This window comes from Salvelinus namaycush, unplaced genomic scaffold, assembly GCF_016432855.1.
Source record: "Salvelinus namaycush isolate Seneca unplaced genomic scaffold, SaNama_1.0 Scaffold1270, whole genome shotgun sequence".
NCBI classification, from domain to species: Eukaryota; Metazoa; Chordata; class Actinopteri; order Salmoniformes; family Salmonidae; genus Salvelinus; species Salvelinus namaycush.
In genome coordinates, this window is record NW_024057976.1 from 22,501 (window position 1) to 47,398 (window position 24,898).

Here is a 24,898-nt window from a genome sequence, read left to right on the forward strand (position 1 = left end):
ACCATTCATTGTCGTCTTTATGTCATGTGTTCATTCATGTCCTCATCAGTGTCTTTCTATTACGTTTTTATTGATCTGGGCTGAGGATGAGGCCTGATGATATATATTAGAGGCTAGGCATCTGTTCGACAACATCCGGTGAAATTGGAGGGTGCGCAATTCAAATAAATAATCGTAATATTAAACATTTATGAACATACAAGTATCTTACATCGGTTAAAAGCTTAAATTCTTGTTAATCTAACTGCGTTGTCCGATAATAGGCTTTACAGCGAAAGCAAACCATGCTCTGATTGTCTGAGGACGGCGCCCCACATCAACATATTTTTCAACCAGCATAGGCTTCATAAAATCACAAATAGCGATTAAATAATAATTTACTTTTTGAAAATCTTCCTCTGTTTGCAATCCCAAGGGTCCGAGCTACAACATGAATGGTCATTTTGTTAGATAAAATCCTTTATATCTCAAAAAGTCAGTTTAGTTGGCGCCATCGATTTCAGTAATCCAATCATTCAACTTTCATACAGAAAGAAGTATGTTCAATAGGAAAGTCAAATTAGCAAGCGTGCGTCCTCTTCGTTGCGTGCGCACAGACTGATTTACAACTGTGACTCTCAGTACCAAAACTCAAAATTCTTCCTCGTTTTGGAAGAAACAAGCCTGAAACCTTGAACAAATACTGTTGACATCTAGTGGAAGCCATAGGAATTGCAATCTGGTAGCTGGAATTGCATGGACCCATAGCTTTCCATTGAAAGAGCATGGGATCTCAACAACAACAAAAAAACATTCTGGTTGGTTTTTCTTTGGATTTTCTCCAACCATATCAATTGTGTTATAGTCTCATACATTATTTTAACATTTCTACAAACTTCAAAGTGTTTTCTATCCAATGATACCAATTATATGCATATCCTGGCTTCAGGGCCTGAGTAACAGGTAGTTTACTTTGGGCACGTCAGTCAGGCGGAAATTCTGAAAAAGGACCCTAGCCGTAAGAAGACGAGGCCTGATGATACAGTACATTGACAGGACGAGGCCTGATGATACAGTACATTGACAGGACGAGGCCTGATGATACAGTACATTGACAGGACGAGGCCTGATGATACAGTACATTGACAGGACGAGGCCTGATGATACAGTACATTGACAGGACGAGGCCTGATGATACAGTACATCGACAGGACGAGGCCTGATGATACAGTACATTGACAGGACAAGGCCTGATGATACCTCACATTGACAGGACGAGGCCTGATGATACAGTACATTAACAGGACGAGGCCTGATGATACAGTACATTGACATGACGAGGCCTGATGATACAGTACATTGACAGGACGAGGCCTGATGATACAGCACATTGACAGGACGAGGCCTGATGATACCTCACATTGACAGGACGAGGCCTGATGATACAGTATATTGACAGGACGAGGCCTGATGATACAGTACATTGACAGGACGAGGCCTGATGATACAGTACATTGACAGGACGAGGCCTGATGATACAGTACATTAACAGGACGAGGCCTGATGATACAGTACATTGACAGGACGAGGCCTGATGATACAGTACATTAACAGGACGAGGCCTGATGATACAGTACATTGACAGGACGAGGCCTGATGATACAGTGCATTGACAGGACGAGGCCTGATGATACAGTACATTGACAGGACGAGGCCTGATGATACAGCACATTGACAGCACAGTAGCACCAGTCTTCTGCCGTAATATACTTTAGACTGCTAGGTATATGATTGCTTATACTGGAACAACTTCACTGACATCCAGACATCAAAGTGTTTTTTATGCCTGTAGTTAAGCCTTCTCACAGCAGTATCCTTTAGAGAAAACATGAATAAACATAATTTTACAAGAAGTTGTGTGTCCTGAGAAGATCTTATGAAACTGAAATCTAATTCCCTTGCAACTTGATAGCTCTCTAAGAGGGGAGATTTCTATACTGATTCTGATGGGGTTTTTCAAATCAGATCTCTCTCTCTCCTGCAAACAGGGGCACTGGTATTTTAATGTATGCTACATAAATTACAGAACATGCCAATCATTCCATGTATTTATGTAAAGTAGATGCATGGAATCTCTCAGAGCGACTATGTTGTCACACACCCCAAAGAGCCAATCCAATGTCTACATTATGTTGTCAAAGAGCCAATCCAATGTCTACATTATGTTGTCACACACCCCAAAGAGCCAATCCAATGTCTACATTATGTTGTTACACACCCCAAAGAGCCAATCCAATGTCTACATTATGTTGTCACACACCCCAAAGAGCCAATCCAATGTCTACATTATGTTGTCACACACCCCAAAGAGCCAATCCCATGTCTACATTATGTTGTCACACACCCCAAAGGGCCAATCCAATGTCTACATTATGTTGTCACACACCCCAAAGAGCCAATCCAATGTCTACATTATGTTGTCACACACCCCAAAGGGCCAATCCAATGTCTACATTATGTTCTCACACACCCCAAAGAGCCAATCCCATGTCTACATTATGTTCTCACACACCCCAAAGGGCCAATCCAATGTCTACATTATGTTCTCACACACCCCAAAGAGCCAATCCAATGTCTACATTATGTTCTCACACACCCCAAAGAGCCAATCCAATGTCTACATTATGTTGTCACACACCCCAAAGAGCCAATCCAATGTCTACATTATGTTCTCACACACCCCAAAGAGCCAATCCAATGTCTACATTATGTTGTCACACACCCCAAAGAGCCAATCCAATGTCTACATTATGTTGTCACACACCCCAAAGAGCCAATCCAATGTCTACATTATGTTGTCGAAGAGCCAATCCAATGTCCACACAAGGACGTCAATTTTCACCTGCTCATACACAGCCTGAATCCCAAATGCACCCTGTTCCCTGTATAGTTCACTACTTTTGAACAGTGTGTATTGCTTGCTGTTTGGGGTTTTAGGCTGGGTTTCTGTACAGCACTTTGTGACTTCGGCTGAAGTAAAAAGGGCTTTATAAATACATTTGATTGATTGATTGAATAAGGTTTCATTCGGGACGCAGCAGTAGACGGTTTCCTTTTAAAATGATAAACTTGGATTAGCTAACACAACATGCCATAGGAGTGATGGTTACTGATAATGGGCCTATGCACACCTACGTAGATATTCCATAGAAAATCAGCTGTTTCCAGCTACAATAGTCATTTACAACATTAACAATGTTCGCACTGTATTTCTGATCAATTTGATGTTATTTTAATGGACATAAAAAATGTGCTTTTCTTTCAAAAAGAAGGACTTTTCTAAGTGACCTCAAACTTTTGAACGGTAGTGTATATACTGTGTGAGTGTCCCAAAAAAAGCCCCTATCTTCTATAAGGGGAGTTGCATTCAACACTACTTATCACTTCTGCCTTTTTTTAAACCTACGCACTTGTGGCATAGACATCTCCTAATTCACTTCCACAATAGGTCTTCATCCCGAACGTCACCCTATTCCCTATATAGTGCACTACTTTTAGTTCTGGGCGGTAGGTAGCTTAGCGGTTAAGACCGTTGGGCCAGTAACCCGAAAAGTCTCTGGTTTGAATCCCCCAGCCGACTAGGTGAAAAATCTGTCGATGTGCCCTTGAGCAAGGCTCTAACTGCTCCTGTAAGTCTCTCTGGATAAGAGCATCTGCTAAATGACTAACCTGTAACTGATATAGGTAATACGGTGTGAGCTCTGGTCAAAAGTAGTTCACTGTAAAGGGTTTCATTTGGGATGGACCCTAAAGAACAGTTTGTATTACAGAATCGAATCTCCTTGACGTCTGCGCGGCCATCTTGTCCGTGTTTGTTTATTGTGTTCTCTAGAGAAAATGTCAAGAGGTCAGGGAGTGTGGTTCGTGTTGTGTGATCACACAGAGGACCACTGGAGAGATCTAACATCAGATGACAAGACATGGAGGCATCTGGGAGCTCTGAAGGAAGCCACTTCCCTAACTTGTTTTCATTGTTGTGACCCGCCCAAAAGTCTTTTGTTTGGCGACCCATCAATAAAAAATAAAAAAAATACATAAATACATTTTGTCTTGCCACAACCAAGGCTTTGCTTCAGCCGCGAACCACGAGGGACTGGTCGGGACCCTTGGGACCTGACCCATTATTTGGGAAACGGCTTTGGTTTCTGGTTTGCGTTCGTTCACACACACAGAGAGCCATTAGAGATATGGTTCATGGCATCTGGGAAACTCTACATGAAAGTGGTACGTAGATGTCAGGTCAGTTTAGCTATTTCCCCGAAATGGTGAACAGTCCGACTTTGTAAAGGCTAAGTCGATCCCCAGTCTGTGCCTACAAAAGTGCCAACTAGAATGTAAAAGGATTCATTGGCTGACCACATAGGATAACCCTTTGAATAACCCTTTTTGATTCCAGGTAGAACCCATTTGATTTCCATCTATAACCACAGGGTTCTACATGGAACCCGAAAGGGTTCTACATGGAACCCGAAAGGGTTCTACCTGGAATCAAACAGGGTTTCCCCATGGGGACAGCCGAATAACCCCTTCCGGAACCCTTCTATTCTAGGCTTCTAGATGAAGTATATAGCGCTATGCAGTATTCGAGGCACACAATGAAAGCTGCAGATGTGGGGTCTTAATTTGACCTGTTTCTCACAGTAGGAAAATAATCCTGCAGCAACAGGAAATGTAAAATTATTGTGTGGATTATAATTAATGGACATTTTTGTAGGGGTTGATACATGTTTGTTTTTAGGGCACATCGAGTCTTATATTTTAAAGTGGAAATTACAAACTTTAGAAGCCATTTAAAAAACAATTCTGCAACAACCGGGTGGTCAAATCAAGAACCTACATCTGCTGATATTTCCCAGATCTGAGAGAACCAGGGTAAACTGACGCTGATACCTGTGACACGTTGACTGAGGCAGCACACGTGCTCTCTTCTTGAGTGTACGCTAGTTTCGCTATGAATTGTGGGACAGTACGTGCTTGTGCCCGTTTCATGCAGGTGCATCCTAACACGCGTGCATATGCCTCCGTGTGAGTGTGCTAAGTGTGTGTGTGTGTGAGACTCACTGTGATGGTTGATGGTATTGATTAGCCTGACTCCTACGTGGGCGTGGTTATAGGTCACCAGGACGATGTCAAACAGTTCTTCACTCTCTGGGTACAGTTCTCTCAGACGGGCATTCACCGCCTCCAACGCCTGACAGAAGACCAGAGGAGAAAACAGATCTATGGGTAATGTAGTCAGTATACATGTAATAGCATTCAGCAAACAAATCAATATCACCGTCTCCAAGGCCTGATGGGATAGCAGGGGAGAGCAAAGGATTATGGGTAATGTAATCAGTATACATGTAATAGCATTCAGCATACAAATCAATAGCCCCGTCTCCAAGGCCTGATGGGATAGCAGGGAAGAGCAAAGGATTATGGGTAATGTAATCAGTACACTTGTAATAGCATTCAGCATACAGATCAATATCCCCGTCTCCAAAGCCTGATGGGATAGCAGGGGAGAGCAAAGGATTATGGGTAATGTAATCAGTACACTTGTAATAGCATTCGGCATACAGATCAATAGTGAAAGCGTCCCATCTCGTACAGACCCGGGAGATAAAACCTTCTAAATCAATGTAACATCAGCCACTACCACTGTGTTTCCATGGTTGCGGTTGCATGCTTTACCCATGTGATATGGGTCATTAAGCCAAAACAAGTAACGGAACGTGTCTGTGTGTTACTGCGACAGGTCCTATACATTTTTTTTACGTCTCTCAAAGTCTTTGGGGAAAGAGTTTTTTTTGCCTCTTACTCAATCTTTTTTTTTAGGACTGCATTGACTTGAATTTTTATTTCAGTGATGGTACTTAAAAAAACTCTTAAGGATTAGCCCAATTTTCGCCTAAAATGACATACCCAAATCTAACTGCCTGTAGCTCAGGCCCTGAAGCAAGGATATGCATCTTATTGGTACCGTTTAAAAGGAAACACTTTGAAGTTTATGGAAATATGAAAGGAATGTAGTAGAATATAACACAATAGATCTGGTAAAAGATAAAAACCAACCGTTCTTTTGTACTTTTTTGTACCATCATCTTTGAAATGCAAGAGAAAAGCCATAAAGTATTAATCCAGCCCAGGTGCAATTTAGATTTTGGCCACTAGATGGCATCAGTGTATGTGCAACGTTTTAGACTGATCCAATGAACCATTGCATTTCTGTTCAAAATGTTGTATCAAGACTGCCTAAATGTGTCTAATTTGTTTATTAATAACTTTTCTTGTTCAAAATTGTGCACTCTCCTCAAACAATAGTATGGTATTCTTTCACTGTAATAGCTACTGTAAATTGGACAGTGCAGTTAGATTAACAAGAATTTAAGCTTTCTGCCAATATCAGAAATGTCTATGTCCTGGGCAATTTTCTTGTTACTTACAACCTCATGCTAATCCCATTAGCCTATGTTAGCCCAACCATCCTGTGGAAGGGACACCCACCTCAGTACTCTACAACCTCAGTACTCTATCAACTCAGTACTCTAGAACCTCAGTACTCTAGAACCTCAGTATTCTATCAACTCAGTACTCTAGAACCTCAGAACTCTACAACCTCAGTACTCTAGAACCTCAGTACTCTACAACCTCAGTATTCTACCACCTCATTACTCTACAACCTCAGTACTCTACAACCTCAGTACTCTACAACCTCATTACTCTACAACCTCAGTACTCTAGAACCTCAGTAATCTACCACCTCACTACTCTACAACCTCATTACTCTACAACCTCATTACTCTACAACCTCAGTATTCTACCACCTCATTACTCTACAACCTCAGTACTCTACAACCTCAGTATTCTACCACCTCAGTACTCTTCAACCTCAGTACTCTTCAACCTCAGTACTCTACAACCTCAGTACTCTTCAACCTCAGTACTCTACAACCTCAGTACTCTTCAACCACAGTACTCTTCAACCTCAGTACTCTACCACCTCAGTACTCTACAACCACAGTACTCTTCAACCACAGTACTCTTCCACCTCAGTACTCTACCACCTCAGTAATCTACCACCTCAGTAATCTACCACCTCAGTAATCTACCACCTCAGTACTCTACCATAGTTGATCTATTTCAGTGTCTCTGTAAGTCTAGTGTATGGTCATACTTTAAGCATCCATGAATCTTTGTTGTCCCCCACGATCAAGTCATATTCTATAAGTCAGACAGCATTGGCCCGGGTGTTGACTAAACTTGGTTGAATGATGCGTCTTGCCATAGAGATCCAGCATTTACAAAATGACACTGAATGGCCCAAGGCGGGAGCTATGGTAATTAACTATAATGTGTGAGTCACACCAGAGAAGAAGAGGAGAAGCGGGAAGAGGGATAACTGGGCCCAAAATAAGTATTCTCCAGCAGGTGACAGTGTTTCTTTGGTACGTGAAGTGTAGTACAGGGATTGAATTCGCTAATGATACTGCAGGGCTAATACATTCAGGGCTGCCCGCTGGCACCACAACAACCGCAGAGCTCACCGGGCTAATTAATCAAGCTTTCATATGGTCCAATTTTCAAACTCCAAAACAGATAAAAATGATATATATATTTGTATTTCATCCTTCACAATCTTCCCGATGTCTGATTCTTCACACTTGTTATCAACAAGCATTTCCTCTCCGTTTCGAGTGAGCCCCGTCTCAGTAGGCTACACCACATACCCGTCTCAGTAGGCTACGCCACAGACCCGTCTCAGTAGACTACGCCACAGACCCATCTCAGTAGGCTACGTCACAGACCCGCCTCAGTAGACTATCCCACAGACCCGTCTCAGTAGACTACGCCACAGACCCGTCTCAGCGGAGACAGGAAGCCTATAAATTCTGAGTTCAATATCAGCATGTACAGTTGAAGTTGGAAGTTTACATACACGTTAGCCAAATACATTTAAACTCAGATTAATACAAATCCTGACATTTAATCCTAGTAACAATTCCCTGTCTTAGGTCAGTTAGGATCACCACTTTATTTTAAGAATGTGAAATGTCAGAATAATATAAGAGAGAATTATTTATTTCAGCTTTTATTTCTTTCATCACATTCCCAATGGGTTACAAGTTTACATACAATCAATTAGTATTTGGTAGCATGGCCTTTAAATTGTTTAACTTGGGTCAAACATTTCAGGTAGCCTTCCACAAGCTTCCCACAATAAGTTGGGTGCATTTTGGCCCATTCCTCCTGACAGAGTTGGTGTAGCTGAGCCAGGTTTGTAGGCCAAGACTTTGTGATGGCCACTCCAATACCTTTACTTTGTTGTCCTTCAGCCATTTTACCACAACTTTGGAAGTATGCTTGGGGTCATTGTCCATTTGGAAGACCCATTTGCGACCAAGCTTTAACTTCCTGACTGATGTCTTGAGATGTTGCTTCAATATATCCACATAATTTCCCTTTCTCATGATGCCATCTATTTTGTGAAGTGCACCAGTCCCTCCTGCAGCAAAGCACCCCCACGACATTATGCTGCCACCCCCATGCTTCATGGTTGGGATGGTGTTCTTCGGCTTGCAAGCCTCCCCCTTTTTCCTCCAAACATAACGATGGTCATTATGGCCAAACAGTTCTATATTTGTTTCATCAGACCACAGGATGTTTCTCCAAAAAGTACGATCTTTGTCCCAATGTGCAGTTGCAAACCGTAGACTGGCTTTTTTATGGTGGTTTTGGAGCAGTGGCTTCTTCCTTGCTAAGCGGCCTTTCAGGTTATGTTGATATAGGACTCATTTTTTTCTGTGGATAGAGATATTTTTGTACCCGTTTCCTCCAGCATCTTCACAAGGTCCTTTGCTGTTGTTCTGGGATTGATTTGCACTTTTCACACCAAAGTACATTCATCTCTAGGAGACAGAACGCGTCTCCATCATGAGCGGTATGACGGCTGTGTGGTCACATGTTGTTTATACTTGCGTACTATTGTTTGTACAGATGAATGTGGTACCTTCAGGCGTTTGGAAATTGCTCCCAAGGATGATCCAGACTTGTGAAGGTCTACAAATTTTTTTCTGAGGTCTTGGCTGATTTCTTTTGATTTTCCCATGATGTCAAGCAAATAGGCACTGAGTGTGAAGGTAGGCCTTGAAATACATCCACATGTACACCTCCAATTGACTCAAATTATGTCAATTAGCCAATCAGAAGCTTCTAAATCCATGACATAATTTTCTGGAATTTTCCAAGCCGTTTAAAGGCACAGTCAACGTAGTGTATGTAAACTTCTGACCCACTGGAATTGTGATACAGTGAAATAATCTGTCTGTAAACAATTGTTTGAAAAATTACTTGGTCATGCACGAAGTAGATGTCCTAACTGACTTGCCAAAACTATAGTTTGTTAACAAGAAATGTGTGTAGTGGTTGAAAAACGAGTTTTAGTGACTCCAACTTAAGTGTATCTAAACTTCCGACTTCAACTGTGCATTCGGAAGTCCACCTGCTTTTCAGTCTTTTTTCATATCGGACACAGCGATGTCCTTATTGGCAAAGAAAGGTTTACACAGTCCTACATAAGCTGCTTGCTTGTCAAAACATGAACATTATTATTTTTTAAATCACTTGTTGGTTAAATACAAAATGTATATTGGAATAATTTTATTCTGTAGTTTATGCCTATACAATTGTTTTTAAAAAATGATTAATTCCCGAAGCTGTTCATGAGCTATTTATCAGGTTAATATCAACTGTTTGGTGGAAAGTGGACTCCTCACACAGCTGATTGCTGGGCAGAAAGAAATGTCACTGTGCAACTTTCCTAAATGCAATCTCTGAAAACACAATAGATTTGATGGCATTTACAATAACAAAAGTAACTACGGGAAGCCTATATTCACTGTAAAATTCAAACAATTACACTGTATTTATAAACACAATAATAATCACATGATTGTATTAGTGGGACATGTATTAGTGCCAGATTAGGACATTAAACAAGCAAAATATCACTTTGTGATCTAACTAATGATTTGCCTACTTGAGTAAACAATGCAGAGGAGAAACTCCATGCTTCAGCCATGTAGCCACCGTGCTGCATCAGGCTACAGGTGACCATGCTTCAGCCATGTAGCCACCGTGCTGCATCAGGCTTCAGGTGACCATGCTTCAGCCATGTAGCCACCGTGCTGCATCAGGCTACAGGTGACCATGCTTCAGCCATGTAGCCACCGTGCTGCATCAGGCTACAGGTGACCATGCTTCAGCCATGTAGCCACCGTGCTGCATCAGGCTACAGGTGACCATGCTTCAGCCATGTAGCCACCGTGCTGCATCAGGCTACAGGTGACCATGCTTCAGCCATGTAGCCACCGTGCTGCATCAGGCTTCAGGTGACCATGCTTCAGCCATGTAGCCACCGTGCTGCATCAGGCTACAGGTGACCATGCTTCAGCCATGTAGCCACCGTGCTGCATCAGGCTTCAGGTGACCATGCTTCAGCCATGTAGCCACCGTGCTGCATCAGGCTACAGGTGACCATGCTTCAGCCATGTAGCCACCGTGCTGCATCAGGCTACAGGTGACCATGCTTCAGCCATGTAGCCACCGTGCTGCATCAGGCTTCAGGTGACCATGCTTCAGCCATGTAGCCACCGTGCTGCATCAGGCTACAGGTGACCATGCTTCAGCCATGTAGCCACCGTGCTGCATCAGGCTACAGGTGACCATGCTTCAGCCATGTAGCCACCGTGCTGCATCAGGCTTCAGGTGACCATGCTTCAGCCATGTAGCCACCGTGCTGCATCAGGCTACAGGTGACCATGCTTCAGCCATGTAGCCACCGTGCTGCATCAGGCTTCAGGTGACCATGCTTCAGCCATGTAGCCACCGTGCTGCATCAGGCTACAGGTGACCATGCTTCAGCCATGTAGCCACCGTGCTGCATCAGGCTTCAGGTGACCATGCTTCAGCCATGTAGCCACCGTGCTGCATCAGGCTACAGGTGACCATGCTTCAGCCATGTAGCCACCGTGCTGCATCAGGCTACAGGTGACCATGCTTCAGCCATGTAGCCACCGTGCTGCATCAGGCTACAGGTGACCATGCTTCAGCCATGTAGCCACCGTGCTGCATCAGGCTTCAGGTGACCATGCTTCAGCCATGTAGCCACCGTGCTGCATCAGGCTTCAGGTGACCATGCTTCAGCCATGTAGCCACCGTGCTGCATCAGGCTACAGGTGACCATGCTTCAGCCATGTAGCCACCGTGCTGCATCAGGCTACAGGTGACCATGCTTCAGCCATGTAGCCACCGTGCTGCATCAGGCTTCAGGTGACCATGCTTCAGCCATGTAGCCACCGTGTTGCATCAGGCTACAGGTGACCATGCTTCAGCCATGTAGCCACCGTGTTGCATCAGGCTACAGGTGACCATGCTTCAGCCATGTAGCCACCGTGTTGCATCAGGCTACAGGTGACCATGCTTCAGCCATGTAGCCACCGTGTTGCATCAGGCTACAGGTGACCATGCTTCAGCCATGTAGCCACCGTGTTGCATCAGGCTTCAGGTGACCATGCTTCAGCCATGTAGCCACCGTGCTGCATCAGGCTACAGGTGACCATGCTTCAGCCATGTAGCCACCGTGTTGCATCAGGCTACAGGTGACCATGCTTCAGCCATGTAGCCACCGTGCTGCATCAGGCTTCAGGTGACCATGCTTCAGCCATGTAGCCACCGTGTTGCATCAGGCTACAGGTGACCATGCTTCAGCCATGTAGCCACCGTGCTGCATCAGGCTACAGGTGACCATGCTTCAGCCATGTAGCCACCGTGCTGCATCAGGCTTCAGGTGACCATGCTTCAGCCATGTAGCCACCGTGCTGCATCAGGCTTCAGGTGACCATGCTTCAGCCATGTAGCCACCGTGCTGCATCAGGCTTCAGGTGACCATGCTTCAGCCATGTAGCCACCGTGCTGCATCAGGCTTCAGGTGACCATGCTTCAGCCATGTAGCCACCGTGCTGCATCAGGCTTCAGGTGACCATGCTTCAGCCATGTAGCCACCGTGTTGCATCAGGCTACAGGTGACCATGCTTCAGCCATGTAGCCACCGTGCTGCATCAGGCTTCAGGTGACCATGCTTCAGCCATGTAGCCACCGTGCTGCATCAGGCTACAGGTGACCATGCTTCAGCCATGTAGCCACCGTGCTGCATCAGGCTACAGGTGACCATGCTTCAGCCATGTAGCCACCGTGCTGCATCAGGCTACAGGTGACCATGCTTCAGCCATGTAGCCACCGTGTTGCATCAGGCTACAGGTGACCATGCTTCAGCCATGTAGCCACCGTGTTGCATCAGGCTACAGGTGACCATGCTTCAGCCATGTAGCCACCGTGCTGCATCAGGCTACAGGTGACCATGCTTCAGCCATGTAGCCACCGTGCTGCATCAGGCTACAGGTGACCATGCTTCAGCCATGTAGCCACCGTGCTGCATCAGGCTACAGGTGACCATGCTTCAGCCATGTAGCCACCGTGCTGCATCAGGCTACAGGTGACCATGCTTCAGCCATGTAGCCACCGTGTTGCATCAGGCTACAGGTGACCATGCTTCAGCCATGTAGCCACCGTGCTGCATCAGGCTTCAGGTGACCATGCTTCAGCCATGTAGCCACCGTGTTGCATCAGGCTACAGGTGACCATGCTTCAGCCATGTAGCCACCGTGCTGCATCAGGCTACAGGTGATAATGCTTCAGCCATGTAGCCACCGTGCTGCATCAGGCTTCAGGTGACCATGCTTCAGCCATGTAGCAACCATGCTGCATCAGGCTACAGGTGATAATGCTTCAGCCATGTAGCCACCGTGCTGCATCAGGCTACAGGTGACCATGCTTCAGCCATGTAGCCACCGTGCTGCATCAGGCTTCAGGTGACCATGCTTCAGCCATGTAGCAACCATGCTGCATCAGGCTACAGGTGATAATGCTTCAGCCATGTAGCCACCGTGCTGCATCAGGCTTCAGGTGACCATGCTTCAGCCATGTAGCAACCATGCTGCATCAGGCTACAGGTGATAATGCTTCAGCCATGTAGCCACGGTGCTGCATCAGACTACAGGTGATAATGCTTCAGCCATGTGGCCACCATGTTGCATCAGGCTACAAGTGATAATGCTTCAGCCATGTGGCCACCATGCTGCATCAGGCTACAGGTGACCATGCTTCAGCCATGTGGCCACCATGCTGCATCAGACTACAGGTGATAATGCTTCAGCCATGTGGCCACCATGCTGCATCAGACAGGTGGCCATGCTTCAGCCATGTGGCCACCGTGCTGCATCAGGATACAGGTGACCATGCTTCAGCCATGTAGCCACCATGCTGCATCAGGCTACAGGTGACCATGCTTCAGCCATGTGGCCACCATGCTGCATCAGACAGGTGATAATGCTTCAGCCATGTAGCCACCATGCTGCATCAGGCTACAGGTGACCATGCTTCAGCCATGTGGCCACCATGCTGCATCAGACAGGTGATAATGCTTCAGCCATGTAGCCACCATGCTATATCAGGCTACAGGTGACCATGCTTCAGCCATGTAGCCACCGTGCTGAATCAGGCTACAGGTGACCATGCTTCAGCCATGTGGCCACCATGCTGCATCAGACAGGTGATAATGCTTCAGCCATGTAGCCACCATGCTGCATCAGGCTACAGATGATAATGCCTCAGCCATGTAGCCACCATGCTGCATCAGACAGGTGATAATGCTTCAGCCATGTAGCCACCATGCTGCATCAGACAGGTGATAATGCCTCAGCCATGTAGCCACCGTGCTGCATCAGACAGGTGATAATGCTTCAGCCATGTAGCCACCGTGCTCCATCAGACAGGTGACCATGCTTCAGCCATGTAGCCACCGTGCTGCATCAGGCTGCAGGTGATAATGCTTCAGCCATGTGGCCACCATGCTGCATCAGACAGGTGACCATGCTTCAGCCATGTAGCCACCATGCTGCATCAGGCTTCAGGTGACCATGCTTCAACCATGTAGCCACCATGCTGCATCAGACTACAGGTGACTATGCTTCAGCCATGTAGCCACCATGCTGCATCCGGCTTCAGGTGATAATGCTTCAGTCATGTAGCCTCCATGCTGCATCAGGATACAGGTGATAATGCTTCAGCCATGTAGCCACCGTGCTGCATCAGGCTACAGGTGACCATGCTTCAGCCATGTAGCCACCATGCTGCATCAGACTACAGGTGACCATGCTTCAGCCATGTAGCCACCGTGCTGCATCAGACAGGTGATAATGCTTCAGCCATGTAGCCACCATGCTGCATCAGACTACAGGTGACCATGCTTCAGCCATGTAGCCACCGTGCTGCATCAGACAGGTGATAATGCTTTAGCCATGTAGCCACCATGCTGCATCAGGCTTCAGGTGACCATGCTTCAACCATGTAGCCACCATGCTGCATCAGGCTACAGGTGATAATGCTTAAGTCATGTAGCCACCATGCTGCATCAGGATACATGTGATAATGCTTCAGCCATGTGGCCACCATGCTGCATCAGGCTACAGGTGACCATGCTTCAGCCATGTAGCCACCATGCTGCATCAGGATACAGGTGATAATGCTTCAGCCATGTGGCCACCGTGCTGCATCAGGCTACAGGTGACCATGCTTCAGCCATGTAGCCACCATGCTGCATCAGGCTACAGGTGACCATGCTCCAGCCATGTAGCCACCATGCTGCATCAGGCTACAGGTGACCATGCTTCAGCCATGTAGCCACCATGCTGCATCAGACAGATGGCCATGCTTCAGCCATGTAGCAACCATGCTGCATCAGGCTACAGGTGATAATGCTTCAGCCATGTGGCCACCATGCTACATCAGGCTACAGGTGACCATGCTTCAGCCATGTAGCCACCATGCTGCATCAGGATACAGGTGATAATGCTTCAACCATGTGGCCACCATGCTGCATCAGGCTACAGGTGACCATGCTTCAGCCATGTAGCCACCATGCTGCATCAGACAGGTGATAATGCTTCAGCCATGTGTCCACCATGCTGCATCAGACATGTGACCATGCTTCAGCCTTGCAGCCACCGTGCTGCATCAGACTACAGGTGACCATGCTTCAGCCATGTGGCCACCATGCTGCATCAGACAGGTGACCATGCTTCAGCCATGTGGCCACCATGCTGCATCGGACAGGTGACCATGCTTCAGCCATGTGGCCACCGTGCTGCATCAAGCTACAGGTGATAATGCTTATTGCTAATATAGCACCCCTGCCTGATAATATGGACCATGTACAGGCCCTAAAGATATGTGCTATTGGACTAATTTCTGGTGAGGAATATTATATTGTCAACTGTTTGATATAGTCTATATAATATACTCTATATGTCATCATAAAATCTTTGTTACAATCAGATTATATGGTTGGCTATAATATAAGGTACTTTCCCAGACTGCTAACGAAACATGAAATTAAATTTTGCATGCATAACTTGCTTTCCTGTGATCTTGGACAGGGACAGTCATTTTCTCATTTAGGACTGTAGTACTGTGGTACTGACCCAGTGTGCCACTATCAAATTGATCTGAATGTCAAGCCTTGGACTGGTACCCAGGCTGGACTGCCTTCCATTTTTAAAGATATGTCTTTTCATATTCATTGCGGCGACATGAGTATCTGGTCAATATAATGTATAATCTGTGGTCGCACACGATAACTGAAATGTATTAGTCACACGCGATATCTCAATTGGCCCAAGGGGGGGGGGGACGTTGCATCATTGTGGGGGACGACATGTATCCTGTTTCCTTGTTCATCATTGAGTCCATATATGGTATGGAAGTGTTTGTTTGTGTCGTCTCAGTGTGATTGTATGACTTTAACCTTGACGAAGGACAAGGCTGATCCAGGGGCGAAGGGTAGTGTGATTGTATGACTCTAACCTTGACGAAGGACAAGGCTGATCCAGGGGCGAAGGGTAGTGTGATTGTATGACTTTAACCTTGATGAGGGAGAAGGCTGATCCAGGGGCGAAGGGTAGTGTGTTTGTATGACTCTAACCTTGACGAAGGACAAGGCTGATCCAGGGGCGAAGGGTAGTGTGATTGTATGACTCTAACCTTGACGAAGGAGAAGGCTGGTCCAGGGGCGAAGGGTTCGTTCTCGTGCTCCACCTGGTACCTTAGGTACTCCTCCACCCCCTTCTGCTCATACACCTTCTGCTCCGTCTCAGTACGGAACAGGACCCGGGACGACACCGCAATGGTCACCGCATTCTCTGGCTTGGGCTGCAGAGACGCGAGGGGGGGGTGGGGGGGGGGTGGGGGGGGGGGGGATAGAAAGAAAGTTGTGAAGGGTTGAGATGGAGAGAGATTGGATGTGTAGAGATGAATAGCAATAGGGAAAGCAGATGGGAAGGAGGAACGGTTGAGAAGGGTTGAGAAGGGTTGGGTAATGGAATGATAAAGAGAGAAAGCAGATGGGACAGGAGGAAGGGATGAGAAAGGTTGAAAAGGGTTGGGTAATGGAATGATAAAGGGAGAAAGCAGATGGGACAGGAAGAAGGGTTGAGAAGGGTTGAGAAGGATGGGAAAATGGAAAGACAAAGCGAGAAATTAGTTTTGACAGAATGGGAGGTAGAGAAAGAGGGGGATAGGTTAGACTGTGAAGACATCGAACTAACCACATGCATCATACAACACAGGTCTGTGAAATGAACCCGGTTAAGGACATCAGTGTATTCTGGGAACAGTTTGATATATTAGTAGCTAATGCATGTTCAAGATGGCCTCAATTAAGCAGTACATGATACCTATTCCCAACCTCTGACACGAAGACACACACACACAGTAACCAGACACGCAAACGTGCAGGCACACACACACATACGTAGGTATGCACGCACGCACACACGCATGGACACACACACACACCGAAGGCAGCAGGTGATTCATGGAGAGGAGATGAAATAGGAGAACCCTCACAAAACATCATGCTGGAACAGCCCTTCACCTAGTCTCCACGTAGCTAACAGCCCTTCACCTAGTCTCCACGTAGCTAACAGCCCATCACCTACTCTCCACGTAGCTAACAGCCCTTCACCTAGTCTCCACGTAGGTAACAGCCCTTCAACTAGTCTCCACGTAGCTAACAGCCCTTCACCTAGTCTACACGTAGCTAACAGCCCTTCACCTAGTCTCCACGTAGCTAACAGCCCTTCACCTAGTCTACAAGTAGTTAACAGCCCTTCACCTAGTCTCCACGTAGCTAACAGCCCTTCACCCAGTCTCCACGTAGCTAACAGCCCTTCACCTAGTCTACAAGTAGCTAACAGCCCATCACCTAGTCTCCACGTAGCTAACAGCCCTTCACCTAGTCTCCACGTAGCTAACAGCCCTTCACCTAGTCTACACGTAGCTAACAGCCCTTCACCTAGTCTCTACGTAGCTAACAGCCCCTTCACCTAGTCTCAACTAGCTAACAGCCCTTCACCCAGTCTCCACGTAGCTAATAGCCCTTCACCTAGTCTACAAGTAGCAAACAGCACTTCACCTAGTCTCCACGTAGCTAACAGCCCTTCACTTAGTCGACACGTAGCTAACAGCCCTTCACCTAGTCGACACGTAGCTAACAGCCCTTCACCTAGTCGACACGTAGCTAACAGCCCTTCACCTAGTCGACACGTAGCTAACAGCCCTTCACCTAGTCTCCACGTAGCTAACAGCCCTTCACCTAGTCTCCACGTAGCTAACAGCCCTTCACCTAGTCTCCACGTAGCTAACAGCCCTTCACCTAGTCTCCACGTAGCTAACAGCCCTTCACCCAGTCTCCACGTAGCTAATAGCCCTTCACCTAGTTGACACGTAGCTAACAGCCCTTCACCTAGTCTCCAGGTAGCTAACAGCCCTTCACCTAGTCGACACGTACCTAACAGCCCTTCACCTAGTCGACACGTAGCTAACAGCCCTTCACCTAGTCTCCACGTAGCTAACAGCCCTTCACCTAGTCTCCACGTCGCTAACAGCCCTTCACCCAGTCTCCACGTAGCTAACAGCCCTTCACCTAGTTGACACGTAGCTAACAGCCCTTCACCTAGTCTCCACGTAGCTAACAGCCCTTCACCTAGTCTCCACGTAGCTAACAGCCCTTCACCTAGTCTCCAGGTAGCTAACAGCCCTTCACCTAGTCTCCACGTAGCTAACAGCCCTTCACCTAGTCTACAAGCAGCTAACAGCCTTTCACCTAGTCTCCAGGTAGCTAACAGCCCTTCACCTAGTCTCCAGGTAGCTAACAGCCCTTCACCTAGTCTCCAGGTAGCTAACAGCCCTTCACCTAGTCTCCACGTCGCTAACAGCCCTTCACCTAGTCACCTCCAGCAAGGTTTGGTTAGGGTTATAGTGGGAAACCTCCAGCAAGGTTTGGTTAGGGTTATAGTGGGAAACCTCCAGCAAGGTTTGGTTAGGGTTATAGTGGGAAACCTCCAGCAAGGTTGGGTTAGGGTTATAGTGGGAAACCTCCAGTAGGGTTTGGTTAGGGTTATAGTGGGAAACCTCCAGCAAGGTTGGGTTAGGGTTATAGTGGGAAACCTCCAGTAGGGTTTGGTTAGGGTTATAGTGGGAAACCTCCAGCAAGGTTTGGTTAGGGTTATAGTGGGAAACCTCCAGCAGGGTTTGGTTAGGGTTATAGTGGGAAACCTCCAGCAAGGTTTGGTTAGGGTTATGGTGGGAAACCTCCAGCAGGGTTTGGTTAGGGTTATAGTGGAAAACCTCCAGCAGGGTTTGGTTAGGGTTATGGTGGGAAAACCTCTAGCAAGGTTTGGGTTAGGGTTATGGTGGGAAACCTCCAGCAGGGTTGGGTTAGGGTTATAGTGGGAAACCTCCAGCAAGGTTTGGTTAGGGTTATAGTGGGAAACCTCCAGCAAGGTTTGGTTAGGGTTATGGTGGGAAACCTCCAGCAGGGTTTGGTTAGGGTTATAGTGGAAAACCTCCAGCAGGGTTTGGTTAGGGTTATGGTGGAAAACCTCTAGCAAGGTTGGGTTAGGGTTATGGTGGGAAACCTCCAGTAGGGTTTGGTTAAGGTTATGGTGGGAAACCTCCAGTAGGGTTTGTTTAGGGTTATGGTGGGAAACCTCCAGTAGGGTTTGGTTAGGGTTATGGTGGGAAACCTCCAGTAGGGTTTGGTTAGGGTTATGGTGGAAAACCTCCAGCAAGGTTTGTGTGTGTGTGTTTGTGTGTGCGTTTGTGTGTGGACACCTGATGCATCCATGTGTGTGTGTCTGTGTGTTTTCTCAGGGGGGTGGGGTGCGTGTGTGTGACATGTACAGGGACATGTAACTGGAGAGTCCTTCTGACAAGGTGACAAGACCCTGATCTTCTCATGTGACAGATTTGTTTGTTTTTGTGTGTGTGTTTGTGCGGGTGTTTGGGTGTGTGGGTGTGTGTGTGTGTGTGTGTGTGTGTGTGTGTGTGTGTGTGTGTGTGTGTGTGTGTGTGTGTGTGTGTGTGTGTGTGTGTGTGTGTGTGTGTGTGTGTGTGTGTGTGTGTGTGTCAGTGTATGACCCAATTGTGTTGGCTGTAAAGTGGTGTGTGTGCATATTGAGGAGAGAGAGAGAGAGAGAGAGAGAGAGAGAGAGAGAGAGAGAGAGAGAGAGAGAGAGAGAGAGAGAGAGAGAGAGAGAGAGAGAGAGAGAGAGAGAGAGAGAGAGAGAGAGAGAGAGAGAGAGAGAGAGAGAGAGAGAGAGAGAGAGAGAGAGAGAGAGAGCACATAGCCTTGCTATTGAGAAAAGGGTGCCGTAGGCAGACCTGGTTCTCAAGAGAAGACAGGCTATGTGCACACTGCCCACAAAATGAGGTGGAAACTGAGCTGCACTTCCTAACCTCCAGCCAAATGTATGACCATATTAGAGACACATATTTCCCTCAGATTACACAGATCCACAAAGAATTAGAAAACAAACCCGATTTTGATTAATTAACATATATGTGGGTTGAAATACCTCAGTGTCATCACAGCAGCAATATGTGTGACCTGTTGCCACAAGAAAAGGGCAACCAGAACAAAACCGTTGTGAATATTTGAATTGTTTATTTCACTTTTGTTTATTATCTATTTCACTTTCTTTGACAATGTAGACATACGTTTCCCATGTGAATTAAGCCCTTTAAATTGAATTGAGAGAGAGATAGATACAGAGAGAGAGAGATACAGAGAGACAGAGACAGAGACAGAGACAGAGACAGAGACAGAGACAGAGACAGAGACAGAGACAGAGACAGAGACAGAGACGGAGACAGAGGTAGCTAAGGACAGATGACGTTGGTTGCTGTGTCATGGAGGTCACAGTATTGTTATTGTAGAAAGGATAATGTATGTTAGGAGCTGCACACACACACACACACACACACACACACACACACACACACACACACACACACACACACACACACACACACACACACACACACACACACACACACACACACACACACACACACACACACACACACACACACACACACACACACACACACACACGTATATCATTTCAGAGTGGTAATCTTCTCAACCTTTTCCAGGAGTCATTGAGTTTTTGTACACACATCCTGGAGTGTATGTCTGTCTATTCACACACCTGCTTGTGTGCTTGTGTGCTTGTGTGTGTGTGTGTGTGTGTGTGTGTGTGTGTGTGTGTGTGTGTGTGTGTGTGTGTGTGTGTGTGTGTGTGTGTGTGTGTGTGTGTGTGTGTGTGTGTGTGTGTGTGTGTGTGTGTGTGTGTGTGTGTGTTGAGAGGGGAGAGGGGAGAGAGGTTAGAGGAGAGGGGAGAGAGAGAGGAGAGAGAGAAGAAGGGAGAGAGAGAGGGAGAGGGGAGAGGGGAGAGAGAGAGAGGGGAGAGTGGGAGAGGGGAGAGAGGGAGAGAGGGAGAGGGGAGAGGGGAGAGAGAGGGGGAGGGGTGGCATTCCATACAGGGCGCCCTGCATTAGTCACCCAAGTCAGATGACGCTAGGGTAGAGGGTGGAGGGTGGAGAGGGGTATAGCAAAACACCAGGGCAGGAAAGAGTGTCACGATTGTGTGTGTGTGTGTGTGTGTGTGTGTGTGTGTGTGTGTGTGTGTGTGTGTGTGTGTGTGTGTGTGTGTGTGTGTGTGTGTGTGTGTGTGTGTGTGTGTGTGTGTGTGAGAGAGAGAGAGAGAGAGAGAGAGAGAGAGAGAGAGAGAGAGAGAGAGAGAGAGAGAGAGAGAGAGAGAGAGAGAGAGAGAGAGAGAGAGAGAGAGAGAGAGAGAGAGAGAGAGAGTCTAATAGCTCTTTCCCAGTCAATAGGCCACAGGCTGTCCTGAGCTCTCCCTCTCTCTCTCAAGCACCCAACCACTCACCTACACACCTACACACACACACACACACACACACACACACACACACACACACACACACACACACACACACACACACACACACACACACACACACACACACACACACACACACACACACACACACACACACACACTCACCCACTCACCTACACACCTACACACACAAACACACACACACACACACCTACACACACACACCCAAGCAGGTGTGTGAATAGACCGATATACACTCCAGGATGTGTGTACAAATACTCAATGACTCCTGTCAAGGTTGACAGGTTCTATAAACAATGGCAGTTAAAGGTGATACAATTTTAGGCATGCAATGTGGCCTTGTCCTCCACCACACTTACTGAGAATGAAACTAGATTGTAAACACACAGATCAACCCAAATATTGGGTGTAGGAATGCAGCGCACACGAACTCAACAAAAAAAGAATGATCCCTTTTTCAGGACCCTGTCTTTCAAAGATAATTTGTAAAAATCACAATAACTTCACAGATCTTCATTGTAAAGGGTTTAAACACTGTTTCCCATGCTTGTTCAATGACCCATAAACAATTACTGAACATGCACATCTGGAACGGTCGTTAAGACACTAACAGGTTACAGACAGTAGGCAATTAAGGTCACTGTTATGAAAACTTATAACACTAAAGAGGCCTTTCTACTGACTCTGAAAAACACCAAAAGAAAGATGCCCAGGGTCCCTGCTCATCTGAATGAACGTGCCTTAGGCATGCTGCAATGAGGCATGAGGACTGCCGATGTGGCCAGGGCAATAAATTGCAATGTCCGTACTGTGAGACGCCTAGGACAGCGCTACAGGGAGACAGGACGGACAGCTGATCGTCCTCACAGTGGCAGACCACGTGTAACAACACTTGCATAGGATCGGTACATCCGAACATCACACCTGCGGGACAGGTACAGGATGGCAACAACAACTGCCCGAGTTACACCAGGAACACGGCAGGTAGCCTAGTGGTTAGAGCGTTGGACTAGTAACTGAAAAGTTGCAAGATCAAATCCCCGAGCTGACAAGGTAAAAATCTGTCGTTCAGCTCCTGAATAAGGCAGTTAACCCACTGTTCCTAGGCTGTCATTGAAAATAATAATTTGTTCTTAACTGACTTGCCTGGTTAAATAACATTTTAAAAACGCACAATCCCTCCATCAGTGCTCAGACTGTCCGCAATAGGCTGAGAGAGGCTGGACTGAGGGCTTGTAGGCCTGTTATAAGGCAAGTCCTCACCAGACATCACCGGCAACAACGTCGCCTATGGGCACTAACCCTCCGTAGCTGAACAAGACAGGACTGGCAAAAAGTGCTCTTCTCTGACGAGTTGCGGTTTTGTCTCATCAGGGGTGATGGTCGGATTCACGTTTATCGTCGAAGGAATGAGCGTTACACCAATGGCTGTCCTCTGGAGTGGGATTGATTTGGAGGTGGTGGGTCCATCATGATCTGGGGCGGTGTGTCACAACGTCATCGGACTGAGCTTGTTGTCATTGCAGGCAATCTCAACGCTCTTGCTTTACAGGGAAGACATCCTCCTCCCTCATGTGGTACCCTTCCTGCAGGCTCATCCTGACATGGCCCTCCAGCATGACAATGCCACCAGCCATACTGCTCGTTCTGTGCGAGATTTCCTGCTAGAGAGGAATGTCAGTGTTCTGCCATGGCCAGCAAAGAGCCCGGATCTCAATCCCATTAAGCACGTCTGGGACCTGTTGGATCGGAGGGTGAGGGCTAGGGCCATTACCCCCAGAAATGTCCTGGAACTTGCAGGTGCCTTGGTGGAAGAGTGGGGTAACATCTCACAGCAAGAACTGGCAAATCTGGTGCAGTGCATGAGGAGGAGATGCACTGCAGTACTTAATGCAGCTGGTGGCCACACCAGACACTGACTGTTACTTTTGATTTTGACCCCCCCCCCTTTGTTCAGGGACACATTATTCCATTTCTGTGCGTCACATGTCTGGGGAACTTGTTCAGTTTATGTCTCAGTTATTGAATTCTTGTTATGTTCATACAAATATTTACACAATTTTGCTGAAAATAAAACGCAGTTGACAGTGAGAGGACGTTTCTTTTTTTTGCCGAGTTTACATGTGATTAGTTGTCATGTTTTTTTCACACGTTTTGATTTAAACACTTCTCGGTAGTTGGTATTCAGACTTAGCTTATGCAGGTGCGTGGCAAGGCACGCTATGTGGGCGTGGCTCCCTTGCGCGTTGAATACATTTAATTCAACCGCCCGAAAACAGACCCGTTGTGTGGCAGACAGAATTGATCAGGAAGTTTTCATACAATTTGTTTTTTTCTGTCCATTTATACATTTATCTAAAGCCCCTCCCTTTAAATACTGTTTACCTCAAATCCCTTTAAATACTGTTTATCTTAAATTTGAATTTGATTGGCACAACACTAGAATGTAAGTTTAGGGGGGGGAATGCGTTCAGAATTTGGAGGTCAATGAAGGAAATACTAATATTTGTCTCTGTTTCAGAACCCAATGCTTAGATTTTAAACACTGAGATATTACAGCTTATTTATGTTTAGGGAAGTATTCACAAATCTTACCTATAGGGAAAACTTGTGTTGGAGAGCCTTTATGCACAAAATAATACAACGATGGTTTGACTCATTACCCATGGTAATGTTGGAAGAATATTGTACATAGAATTGTAATGGGGGAATAGTGTATTATAGTATAAAAATACTGTATACCCTATAGTGTATTTTAGTATAAATATACTGTAAACCCTATAGTGTATTATAGTATAAATATAATGTATTCCATATAGTGTATTATAGTATAAATATACTGTATACTATATAGTGTATTATAGTATGAATATACTGTATACCTTATAGTGTATTATAGTATACATATAATGTATTCCCTATAGTGTATTATAGTATAAATATACTGTATACCCCATAGTGTATTATAGAATACATATAATGTATTCCCTATAGTGTATTATAGTATACATATACTGTATACCTTATAGTGTATTATAGTATAAATATACTGTATACCCTATAATGTATTATAGTATAAATATACTGTATACCCTACAGTGTATTATAGTATAAATATACTGTATACCCTATAGTGTATTATAGTATAAATATACTGTATACCCTACAGTGTATTATAGTATAAATATACTGTATACCCTACTGCCCACATTGAACATGGTGATAACAACAAGTATTGTGCTATCTGTCAGGGTCAATCTGTAAAAACAGTTTGATCTGTGCTCCATAGTTCTTTAGTTAGCATTCAAGTCCAATTTGTATTCCATGAAACATAATCCACTTCTACTAGTGATCCTCAGCAACAACCACATGGTAGTGACAGCATTTACAGAGGAAGCAAATTCAAATTAACAATACATTGGAATGATACGAAAAAGTATGTTATCAACTGAGGGGAAATAACGGTCAATTAGTGG

At 46.0% G+C, this 24,898-nt stretch overlaps 1 protein-coding gene across 1 annotated transcript in view; it reads right to left on the reverse strand.

Annotated features, from left to right (window-relative positions):
* LOC120036262 (cytosolic 5'-nucleotidase 1A-like) overlaps positions 1-24,898 on the reverse strand; it is a 39,194-nt gene that overhangs the window by 7,644 nt on the left and 6,652 nt on the right. Inside the window, exons 3-4 of the mRNA XM_038982740.1 lie at positions 16,180-16,347; positions 5,101-5,230 (exon numbers count right to left, since the gene is read on the reverse strand). Coding sequence (XP_038838668.1) covers positions 5,101-5,230; positions 16,180-16,347 — 298 coding nt within the window. The remainder of the gene's footprint in view (positions 1-5,100; positions 5,231-16,179; positions 16,348-24,898) is intronic.